Source organism: Bombina bombina, chromosome 9, assembly GCF_027579735.1.
Source record: "Bombina bombina isolate aBomBom1 chromosome 9, aBomBom1.pri, whole genome shotgun sequence".
NCBI lineage: Eukaryota > Metazoa > Chordata > Amphibia > Anura > Bombinatoridae > Bombina > Bombina bombina.
This window is the reverse complement of record NC_069507.1, coordinates 192,025,963-192,038,420: the sequence shown is the minus strand read 5'-3', so window position 1 is coordinate 192,038,420 and position 12,458 is coordinate 192,025,963. Positions and strand designations below refer to the sequence as shown.

The 12,458-nt window shown below is 36.5% G+C and overlaps 1 protein-coding gene across 1 annotated transcript in view; it reads right to left on the bottom strand.

Annotated features, from left to right (window-relative positions):
* Window positions 1-458: 458 nt before the first annotated feature.
* The window catches only part of HPSE2 (heparanase 2 (inactive)), a 556,398-nt gene continuing 544,398 nt past the window's right edge, over window positions 459-12,458 (bottom strand). The window contains exon 12 of the mRNA XM_053692544.1: window positions 459-624. Coding sequence (XP_053548519.1) covers window positions 459-624 — 166 coding nt within the window. The remainder of the gene's footprint in view (window positions 625-12,458) is intronic.

The window sequence follows — 12,458 nt, the reverse complement described above, 5'->3', positions numbered from 1 at the left end:
TACCTAGGTATGCTTTTAAACAAAGGATACAAAAAAGCTAATTACACAATAGAAGTAAATTTGAAAGATGTTTAAAATTGCATACTCTGTCTGGATCATAAAAGGAAAAAATATGTGTTTCATGTCCTTATAAGTGCAACGTTCCCCTTTAGAAATACGTTCTGAATTTGTTTTTAGTGGCTATCAAAATACATTTTTATCCAGTTGGTTTTTGTGGCTTACTTTGATTTGATAAATACAGCTATTTATATTTTTAAAGACTGAGTGCAATACTTACTTATTCATAATGATCAATAAATTCAATACTTGGTGCAACCATTGTTATCTAATGTGATGTGATATATTTATGCCACAATGCTTATCTTTATTTCAAATAATATTTCTGGTGGGAGAAGTAATCATATCCGAATACAGAATTGCAGCTTGTACATATATTTGCATTTGGTTATGAAGAATATCTATCTGTAGCGGCAGGGCAACAGCATAACATTTTTCACAACATAAAAACCTATGCTTAGTGGAGGAATAACCAGCGTACGCCCAGGTCGTAATGGTTTTGGTTTAATCTCGGGAAGCGCTCCATCATCGATCATTGCAAGGGGTTGTCCATTTAGCTGAACTGACCTATACAAAAGGTAAACAAAAAGAATATAAAGATATAACTAATTAATTAATATTCTTTAAGCCATGGAAAATGATCTCCTTATCCATTTGCATTAAGTTGTGGGAGCAGGCGGTGAGGGGGGGGGGACTGGGCAGAACCGCTGCACTGCAGAAAATTTTTTTCAGAGCGGCAGGGGAAGGGTAAGGACGGGAGGGAGAGGGGATCATGAAGTCTCCAAAATGTTTCCATTAGTATATCCAAGAAAGGAGGCACTTTAAAGGGATACTAAACATTAAATACATTTCATGCACCTCCCTCTAATCATGGATGCCACCATACTGAAACATAGGTTACACTGCATGTATCTGAAGGAGCATTGCTGAACATGTGCAAACACATCAGAACTGGAATGTAGTGAAAGCTAGCTTTCAATATGGCAGCCACACATTACTAGAGGGAGGCGGGTAATAAACTCAATACTTTTATTATAATATGCAGCTAGTGTTTAATGTAAAATTAAAACCCATGTAAATAAAGGGAAATCTTCTCTATGATATTCCATAAAGTCTCCAATGTATTCCCTTGTTCGTAGAAGCAGTATAGTGCACAGAGAGTTAATAAGCATTCTAAAAATCTAAAACGTAAAATACAGAACAGCGCACCCATGACTTACGGTAAAAAGTATACATTACCTAAAAAAAAAAAAAACATGTAAAGAATTGAAAACATTATTGGGTTGGTTAGAATCTTTCAGATATTTTTGGCAAGGTATTGAGTTTCATAAACTTTGCCAATATTGGGTCAGATTACAAGTGGTGTGCTATTTAGCGCTTTAACTCTGCACAAACATCGCCAGAAGGTAAACTTTTAACGAGCGTCGGGTTAGCTAGGCATAATGCAAGTTGAAAGAAAAATTGTTTGTGCATGAGCGAAAGCGTCGAGCGCTAACTTCAGGACTACGGATAATGCCTTTGTGCTAAATTCTTTTCCCTATAGACTTCAATGGATAGTAGAAGCTTAAGAAAAAACTAACACCTATCGCTCGCAATGCTAACCCAACAGTTAGACCTACAGCGCTAACCCAAAATGTTAAATATTTTACATTTCCTATGTTCTTCACATAGGATAAATTGTTTTTTTATTTATAAATATTTATTTGTATATATATATATATATATATACTATATATATATATATAGGATTGTTTTTAAATATATATATCTATACCTATATATCTAAATGAATATATACAGGAATATTATATATATATATATATATATATGTATATATACAGGTTATACCCCGCTCATATACGAGTGGGTTAGGGACCGGAGCCCCGCTGTAAAGTGAAAACCGCCTTAAAGTGAAACAATGCAGTTTTAGCTTTCTTTTTACTTGCCAGTGTGTTATAAAAACTTGAAACATTTGAACTAACATATACCAGGGGTTGCAATCAGGCTAAGTTTAGTTTTAACACTAGCAGAGCACAATATTCAATTAGTATTCAATAAATACTGTACCTTTTAAATAGTGACTGTAGTAAAATGTGCCAGACTATAACACTGTGACACAGATTGCACTGTAAATGCTGTAAACAGTGAACTGTGCATAACAAAATGGTACCAGTCACTTTTCTCTCAATCAAACAATGATTACAGCACTATTTCAAAATCCTCTGCTATGAGCAAAGCGCTGTAAAAGTGAGGTATACCTGTATGTATGGTATATATATATATATATATATATAATATATATATATATTATATATATATATATATATATATATATAAATTATGTAGAAATACAAAGAACATTTTCTTCAAAGTGAAGAACAACAGAATGTAAAAATATTTACAGTAAAAAACATAATTCAAATTAATATTCAATAAAAATTATTTTTCTTGCTTTGTGGTATTTGATTGGAATGGGCTCCAAAGGATATATACATATGCAGGTTTTTTTTGTGGGGGTACTCACTGGTACTGAGTACCCCCACCTTTGCCAACTCATAAGAGGTAATATTTGTAATCATCATGTAAATTACTCAAGAGGGGCTTGCAAATTAAAAAATACATCAAACATTGTAAATAATGCTGTCCCTTTGTTTTGCTCACAGTTACTGAGCAGAATAAATCAATCATAAATCATTGAGTAACTGGTACCTTTATTTGGAGTACTGGCACCTTTTCTTTTACAATAAAAGCACTGTACATACGTATATATGTGTATATATATATATATATATATATATATAATATATATATATGTATATATTGCATATAGACATATAAACACATAAATATATACTGTATGTATACACATATATACATATGTATATATACATACACAATTTTAGACATGTATATGTATGTATATATACATTATAGCTCTCTCCATTCAATCACCTTGTCATATACCATACACTGTTTAACCCTTATAACTTTTGCAATATCACGCCAGTACTAGCTATATGGTGCCACTTGTAATCTAGCCCATTGCTAGTGTGTTTTTTAAAGATCAAAATCCCAAATTGCTTGTGATGATAAAAGACCTCACCAGCTAAATAATTTTAATAGAAAACGTCCCGATCAAAAATGGAGGATGGAAAAGAAAATAGCAAATACAATGAGCATTTTGTCAGGTCTAACTTTAGAGGTATTTGAAACAATCTCTTTGCCACAATGTATCAGTGTAATAATTCATATGTTCATCATTAACCTCTTGTTTACTTAAACCATAGCAATATTTGATAATCACTAATAAAGCCATTTCATCAGGGGCATGATGGTTATAGTGGGCATGAATGGTGGATAATTTATTTTATGTTGATAATACTTTTTTAATATTCATCAATGAGAAGAAAGTGATGTTTATAGATTTGTGAGGTTTGGTTTTAAATCAAGATAAACTGTGTAGAAAATTAATATATCTTGCAGTGGCCACAACTTATAACATGTTCAATAACAGAATTTTAAAAATTCATGCTCTATCAATCATTTTACTTTGCAGAATAACAGCATAACAAAATAAATAAATAATTTAATAACAAAAAAATTTTTTAAAAGTTTTTAAAACCCTCTTGGAACATAAAGATTTTTTATTTGTAAAAATATCATTAATTTCACAACCTTGCAATCTTAAGGTTACTTTTACAAGTTATGACACAAAATACTTGTTTTGTGTATGAGATTTCCCATATAAGGCTAATAATGCACTTACATTTACATGTAGTACAAACATACATTGTATTTCAAGTTGAAAGTAATTGTTTGCTCAAGCAAAACTTCAGGACTTTCGATATTACATACTGAGTTAACTTATTTGTCCCTCAGACTTATGGAGTACACTTGAAAAAACCCTGACACCCGCATTAGACCTACAGCGCTAAAGCCAAAGGTATTTATGAATATTTTACATTCCAATGTTCTTCACACATTATATAAATATATATATATATATATATATATATATATATATATATAAATACAAAATCTGTACCAGCACCCCTAGTCTCATGTATTTCACAGTTATATACACAGAAAATGTGAGTCGTGTATCCTATATAAGGATACACTTTTCTGTGTAGTGCACGGTAAGGGGGCATATTGATAATCTATATAATATAAAGAGGGAAAAAAGTACCCTTATTAGTCCAGCAACAAACTATGTATTGAACAATATATGCTAGTCTCAGGATAAAGTTAAGGTCAAAATTACAAAATAATAAAACACTCTCTCTAAAATGTGTGAATTAATTTGTTTTTATATATGCAAATAAGCAACATAATGTAATAACATTTCCCCCAATTGCATGAGCTATAAATCACAACCTAAGTTGTTAAGGAGAGTTCTTAGGTTAGACTTTAATGGAGTGCACTTGAAAAACACCGGCATTAGACCTACAGCGCTAAAGCCAAAGGTATTTATGAATATTTTACATTCCAATGTTCTTCACACATTATATAAATATATATACATATATATCCCCAAGAAAGGATAAGCACAGTCTTACAAACTCATGCAAACTGCCAGGGTGCGCTTTATCGAAAATTCAAAGTCCCATCAAAAAGGCACTCACTGTCTTCATAAAAAATAACTTTTAATTTAGGTCACCAGAAAAAACCGACATAACGTTTCGGTGTAGTCCAACACCTTTGTCAAAGGTCATGCAAAAAACAAGCCTCCAAAAAACAGAATCCCAGACAAACTTGTGGGAGGCTTGTTTTTTGCATGACATTTACAAAGGTGTTGGACTAAACCGAAACGTTATGTCATTTTACTGATGACCCTGAATTAAAAGTTATTTTTTATGAAGACAGTGAGTGCCTTTTGATGGGACATTTATATATACAGTATATATAAATATTGCATTGAGCAATGATACTTTTTTATTGGACTAATTATACATTTATCAGTAGAAAAGCTTTTGGAAGTATTCCTTCCTTTCTCAAGTCTGAAGCAATACTGACCAATTCAATGAAATTTAGAAATGATATCTTGAAACACATCCCCTCCGCTCAGACCTCTGTAACAATTTCTGTTCTTTTAGCCTCCCTGTGTTTCAAGATATAATCTGTAAATTCCATTAAATTGGTCAGTATTGCTTCAGACTTGAGAAAGGTAGGAATTCTTCTGAAAGCTTGTCATCTTATAACTGGTATAGTTTAGTTAGAAACAATAAAAGGTATCATTGCTCAATATATATATATAAATGTATACAGAGTATATATATATATATATATATATATATATATATATATTATATATATATATATATACATAATACAGGTAGCCCTCAGTTTACGCCGGGGTTAGGTTCCAGAAGGAATGGTTGTAAATCGAAACCATTGTAAATTGAAACCCAGTTTATAATGTAGTCAATGGGAAGTGAGGGAGATAGGTTCCAGGCACCTCTCAAAATTGTCATAAGTAACACCTAATACATTATTTTTAAAGCTTTGAAAATGAAGACTTTAAATGCTAAACAGCACTATAAACCTAATAAAATAACCACACAACACAGAATATATAATTAAAGTAAGTTAAATGAACAAAAACATTTGCTAAACAGCATTATAAAACGTAATAAAATAATCACACAACACAGACATCACTTGCATTTTCTGCAAACAGTTCTTTCTATGAATTCCAATCTGGACTGATTTATAGACAAGAAGATCTTGTTCTTTGAAATCTGCTCGATAGCTCAGGTCTGGTTAAACTGATTAATTTCAGCTTGCTTGGCTTTGCTGCAACACAAGCGGACAGCTCCCTACTTACTGGCTATTTTAATAAATGCACTGCTTCTCAATGCTTTTTCAATAGCAGTCACATGACTGGAAAAAAAGGTTGTTATTCTGAAACGGTGTAAAATTGAACCGTTGTAAAACGAGGACCAACCTGTATATATATATATATATATATATATATATATATATATATTTGTATATATGATTAATTTGTAAAATCTAGATCTATACCTATATGCCTATATGAATATACAATATAAAATATTAAAAATGATGTTTAAATGTATTTGAGTGGAAAGGGTTCCAAAGTGTGTGTATATATATATAGTTAAAGACCATGATGTTTTTTGGTTCAATATAGACTTATAACCTATAAATATAGATTATTACATATAGGGTATATATATATATATATATATAAAAATATATATATACATAATGTGACATATTTACAGTAAATGCATAGTTAAAACATAAAACCGTTATTAAAAATCAATATTGCATAAATATGTTTTTACATGTTTTCATCTACTTAACTGCAAATGGCTCCAATGCACTTACACACACACACACACACATATATATATAATAGCTACTGTTATTATGAGTGTCATTGTACTTTGTAATCTATTTTTTGATGTGTTTTTGTGACACTTTTTTGCTTCAGGAAACAGTTAACCAGAGCTCTGAGCACGTGGTAATCATTCTAGCGTGAACTGCGATTGTGCTCAAGCAAAAGCGCTTACTTTTCAACTTGTAATACGAGTGGAAAACCTGTGTGTAACTGTTAGCACTCCACTTGTAATCTGGTCCTGTATTTTTTAAGTATTTTCCTTGTATGGGCTCTGCATTAACACAATCATTATAACAGGTAGGGACATCCTTTAAACCTGTTCTCTTATGGGTCCTTGAGGCTTGGAATTAAGAAGCACTGCTTTATGGCATTAGTCAAACTACTGTCTGATGTGCAGGGAACAGATTCATATGCAGACATTGGCATGGAGAAAGGATTCTGACTGGCTAACAGATTACAGAACCGAGTCTGGAACTTCATGTTGGGTGATATATGTCATGTGATATTTTAATTCTGTACAACTTTTTGCTGTAGTTTATAGGCCCCAATTTCTCCAACATTGGTGTGTCCGGTCCACGGCGTCATCCTTACTTGTGGGATATTCTCTTCCCCCAACAGGAAATGGCAAAGAGTCCCAGCAAAGCTGGTCACATGATCCTCCTAGGCTCCGCCCACCCCAGTCATTCTCTTTGCCGTTGCACAGGCAACATCTCCACGGAGATGGTTAAGAGTTTTTTGGTGTTTAAATGTAGTTTTATTCTTCTATCAAGTGTTTGTTATTTTAAAATAGTGCTGGTATGTACTATTTACTCTGAAACAGAAAAGGATGAAGATTTCTGTTTGTAAGAGGAAGATGATTTTAGCAGACAGTAACTAAAATCAATTGCTGTTTCCACACAGGACTGTTGAGATGAAGTAACTTCAGTTTGGGGAAACAGTTAGCAGTCTTTTCTGCTTAAGGTATGACTAGCCATATTTCTAACAAGACCATGTAATGCTGGAAGGCTGTCATTTTCCCCTCATGGGGACCCGGTAAGCCATTTTCTTAGTTAAACATAAAAGAATAAAGGGCTTCAAAAAGGGCTTAAAAACTGGTAGACATTTTTCTGGGCTAAAACAATTGCTTTACTAGGCATATTATGCAGATTCTAACTAATTATTGGTATTATAATCTTGGGGAACGTTTAGAAAAACGGCAGGCACTGTGTTGGACACCTTTTTTCAGATGGGGGCCTTTCTAGTTATAGACAGGAGCCTCATTCTGGGACTGTATAGGGGTTAAATGTAAAAACGGCTCCGGTTCCGTTAATTTAAGGGTTAAAGCTCTGAAATTTGGTGTGCAATAACTTTTAATGCTTTAAGGCACTGTGGTGAAATTTTGGTGAATTTTGAACAATTCCTTCATACTTTTTCACATATTCAATAATAAAGTGTTTTCAGTTCGAAATTTAAAGTGACAGTAACGGTTTTATTTTAAAACGTTTTTTGTGCTTTGTTGACAAGTTTTAAGCCTGTTTAACATGTCTGTACCATCAGATAAGCTATGTTCTATATGTATGAAAGCCAATGTGTCTCCCCATTTAAATTTATGTGATAATTGTGCCATAGTGTCCAAACAAAGTAAGGACAGTAATGCAACAGATAATGATATTGCCCAAGATGATTCCTCAAATGAGGGGAGTAAACATGATACTACATCATCCCCTACTGTGTCTACACCAGTTATGCCCACAACAGGAGGCCCCTAGTACATCTAGTGCGCCAATACTTATTACCATGCAACAATTAACGGCTGTAATGGATAACTCCATAGAAAATCTTTTATCCAAAATGCCTCTGTTTTAAACACTGAAGAGCAAGAGGACGCTGATGATAACTGTTCTGACATACCCTCACACCAATCTCAAGGGGCCATGAGGGAGGTTTTGTCTGATGGAGAAATTTTCAGATTCAGGAAAAATTTCTCATCAAGCTGAACCTGATGTTGTGACATTTAAATTTAAATTAGAACATCTCCGCGCACTGCTTAAGGAGGTGTTATCTACTCTGGATTATTGTGACAATTTGGTCATTCCCAGAGAAATTATGTAAAATGGACAAGTTCCTAGAGGTTCTGGTGCCCCCCGACGCTTTTCCTATACCCAAGCGGGTGGCGGACATAGTAAATAAAGAGTGGGAAAGGCCCGGCATACCTTTTGTTCCCCCCCTATATTTAAGAAATTATTTCCTATAGGTCGACCCCAGAAAGGGGACTTATGGCAGACAGTCCCCAAGGTCGAGGGGGCGGTTTCTACTCTAAACAAACGCACTACTATTCCTATCGAAGATAGTTGTGCTTTCAAAGATCCTATGGATAAGAAATTAGAGGTTTGCTTAAAAAAGATTTTTGTACAGCAAGGTTACCTTCTACAACCAATTTCATGCATTGTTCCTGTCACTACGGCAGCGTGTTTCTGGTTCGAGGAACTAGAAAAAGTCGCTCAGTAAAGAATCTTCGTATGAGGAGGTTATGGACAGAGTTCAAGCACTTAAATTGGCTAACTCTTTTGTTTTAGATGCCGCTTTGCAATTAGCTAGATTAGCGGCGGAAAAATTCAGGGTTTGCTGTCGTGGCGCGCAGAGTGCTTTGGCTAAAGTCTTGGTCAGCGGATGTGTCTTCCAAGACAAAATTGCTTAACATTCCTTTCAAAGGTAAAACATTATTTGGACCTGATTTGAAAGAGATTATTTCAGACATCACTGGGGGAAAGGGCCACGCCCTCCCACAGGATAGGTCTTTTAAGGCTAATAATAAGCCTAATTTTCGTCCCTTTCGCAGAAACGGACCAGTCATCTAATTCTGTATCCTCTAAGCAAGAGGGTAATACTTCACAAACCCAAACCAGCCTGGAAACCAATGCAAGGCTGGAACAAGGGTAAGCAGGCCAAGAAGCCTACCACTGCTACCAAAACAGCATGAAGGGATAGCCCCCGATCCGGGGACCGGATCTAGTGGGGGGCAGACTTTTCTCTCTTTGCTCAGGCTTGGGCAAGAGATGTTCAGGATCCTTGGGCACTAGAAATAGTTTCTCAAGGTTATCTCCTGGAATTCAAGGAACTACCCCCAAGGGGAAGGTTCCACAGGTCTCAATTATCTTCAAACCAAATAAAGAGACAGGCATTCTTACATTGTGTAGAAGACCTGTTAAAGATGGGAGTGATACATCCAGTTCCAATAAGAGAACAAGGAATGGGATTTTATTCCAATCTGTTCATAGTTCCCAAAAAAGAGGGAACATTCAGACCAATTTTGGATCTAAAGATCCTAAACAAATTTCTCAGGGTACCATCGTTCAAAATGGAAACTATTCGAACGATCCTACCTACTATCCAGGAAAATCAATTTATGACTACCGTGGATTTAAAGGAACCTACATATTCCTATCCACAAGGAACATCATCAGTTCCTAAGGTTCGCTTTTCTGACAAGCATTACCAGTTTGTGGCACTTCCATTTGGATTAGCCACTGCTCCAAGGATTTTCACAAAGGTACTAGGGTCCCTTCTAGCGGTTTCTAAGACCAAGGGGCATTGCAGTAGTACCTTACTTGGACGACATCCTGATTCAAGCGTCGTCCCTGTCAAAAGCAAAGGCTCATACGGACATCGTCCTAGCCTTTCTCAGATCTCACGGATGGAAGGTGAACAAAGAAAAAAAGTTCTCTGTCACCCGTCAACAAGAGTTCCCTTCTTGGGAACAATAATAGATTCCTTAGAAAATGAGGATTTTTCTGACAGAGGTCAGAAAATCAAACTTCTAAGCTCCTTGTCAAGTACTTCATTCTGTTCCTCGTACTTCCATAGCGCAGTGCATTGGAAGTAATAGGATTGATGGTTGCAACAATGACATAGTTCCTTTTGCACGAATTCATCTAAGACCATTACAACTGTGCATGCTCAGACAGTAGGAATGGGGATTATACAGACTTGTCTCCGACGATTCAAGTAGATCAAAAGACCAGAGATTCACTCCATTGGTGGCTGACCCTGGACAATCTGTCACAGGGAATGAGCTTCCGCAGACCAGAGTGGGTCATTGTCACGACCGACGCCAGCCTAGTGGGCTGGGGCTGCGGTCTGGGAATCCCTGAAAGCTCAGGGTCTATGGTCTCGGGAAGAGTCTCTTCTCCCGATAAACATTCTGGAACTGAGAGCGATATTCAATGCTCTCAGAGCTTGGCCTCAACTAGCAAAGGCCAAATTCATAAGGTTTCAGTCAGACAACATGACGACCGTTGCATATATCAATCATCAGGGGGGAACAAGGACTTCCCTGGCGATGAAAGAAGTGACCAAGATAATTCAATGGGCGGAGGATCACTCCTGCCACTTGTCTGCGATCCACATCCCAGGAGTGGAAAATTGGGGAAGCGGATTTTCTGAGTCGTCAGACATTCCATCCGGGGGAGTGGGAACTCCATCCGGAAATCTTTGCCCAAATAACTCAATTATGGGGCATTCCAGACATGGATCTGATGGCGTCTCGTCAGAACTTCAAGGTTCCTTGCTACGGGTCCAGATCCAGGGATCCCAAGGCGACCCTAGTAGATGCACTAGTAGCACCTTGGACCTTCAACCTAGCTTATGTATCCCACCGTTTCCTCTCATCCCCAGGCTGGTAGCCAGGATCAATCAGGAGAGGGCCTCGGTGATCTTGATAGCTCCTGCGTGGCCACGCAGGACTTGGTATGCAGACCTGGTGAATATGTCATCGGCTCCACCATGGAAGCTACCTTTGAGACAGGACCTTCTTGTTCAGGGTCCATTCGAACATCCGAATCTGGTTTCCCTCCAACTGACGGGCTTGGAGATTGAACGCTTGATTTTATCAAAGCGTGGGTTTTCAGATTCTGTAATAGATACTCTGATTCAGGCTAGAAAGCCTGTAACTAGAAAAATTTACCATAAAATATGAAAAAATATATCTGTTGGTGTGAATCTAAAGGATTCCCATGGAACAAGATAAAATTCCTAAGATTCTATCCTTTCTACAAGAAGGTTTGGAGAAAGGATTATCTGCAAGTTCTCTGAAGGGACAGATCTCTGCTTTATCTGTTTTACTTCACAAAAGACTGGCAGCTGTGCCAGATGTTCAAGCATTTGTTCAGGCTCTGGTTAGGATCAAGCCTGTTTTACAGACCTTTGACTCCTCCCTGGAGTCTAAATCTAGTTCATTCAGTTCTTCAAGGGGTTCCGTTTGAACCCTTACATTTCGTAGATATTAAGTTATTATCTTGGAAAGTTTTGTTTTTGGTTGTAATTTCTTCTGCTAGAAGAGTTTCAGAGTTATCTGCTCTGCAGTGTTCTCTGCCCTATCTGGTGTTCCATGCAGTTAAGGTGGTTTTGCGTACTAAGCCTGGTTTTCTTCTGAAAGTTGTTTCCAACAAAAATATTATCCAGGAGATAGTTGTACCTTCTTTGTGTCCGAATCCAGTTTCAAAGAAGGAACGTTTGTTACACAATTTGGACGTAGTCCGTGCTCTAAAATTCTATTTAGAGGCTACTAAAGATTTCAGACAAACATCTACCTTGTTTGTTGTTTATTCTGGTAAAAGGAGAGGTCAAAAAGCGACTTCTACCTCTCTTTCCTTTTGGCTTAAAAGCATTATCCGATTGGCTTATGAGACTGCCGGACGGCAGCCTCCTGAAAGAATCACAGCTCACTCCACTAGGGCTGTGGGCTTCCACATGGGCCTTCAAGAACGAGGCTTCTGTTGACCAGATATGTAAGGCAGCGACTTGGTCTTCACTGCACACTTTTGCCAAATTTTACAAATTTGATACTTTTGCTTCTTCGGAGGCTATTTTTGGGAGAAAGGTTTTGCAAGCCGTGGTGCCTTCCATTTAGGTGACCTGATTTGCTCCCTCCCTTCATCCGTGTCCTAAAGCTTTGGTATTGGTTCCCACAAGTAAGGATGACGCCGTGGACCGGACACACCAATGTTGGAGAAAACAGAATTTATGCTTACCTGATAAATTACTTTCTCCAACG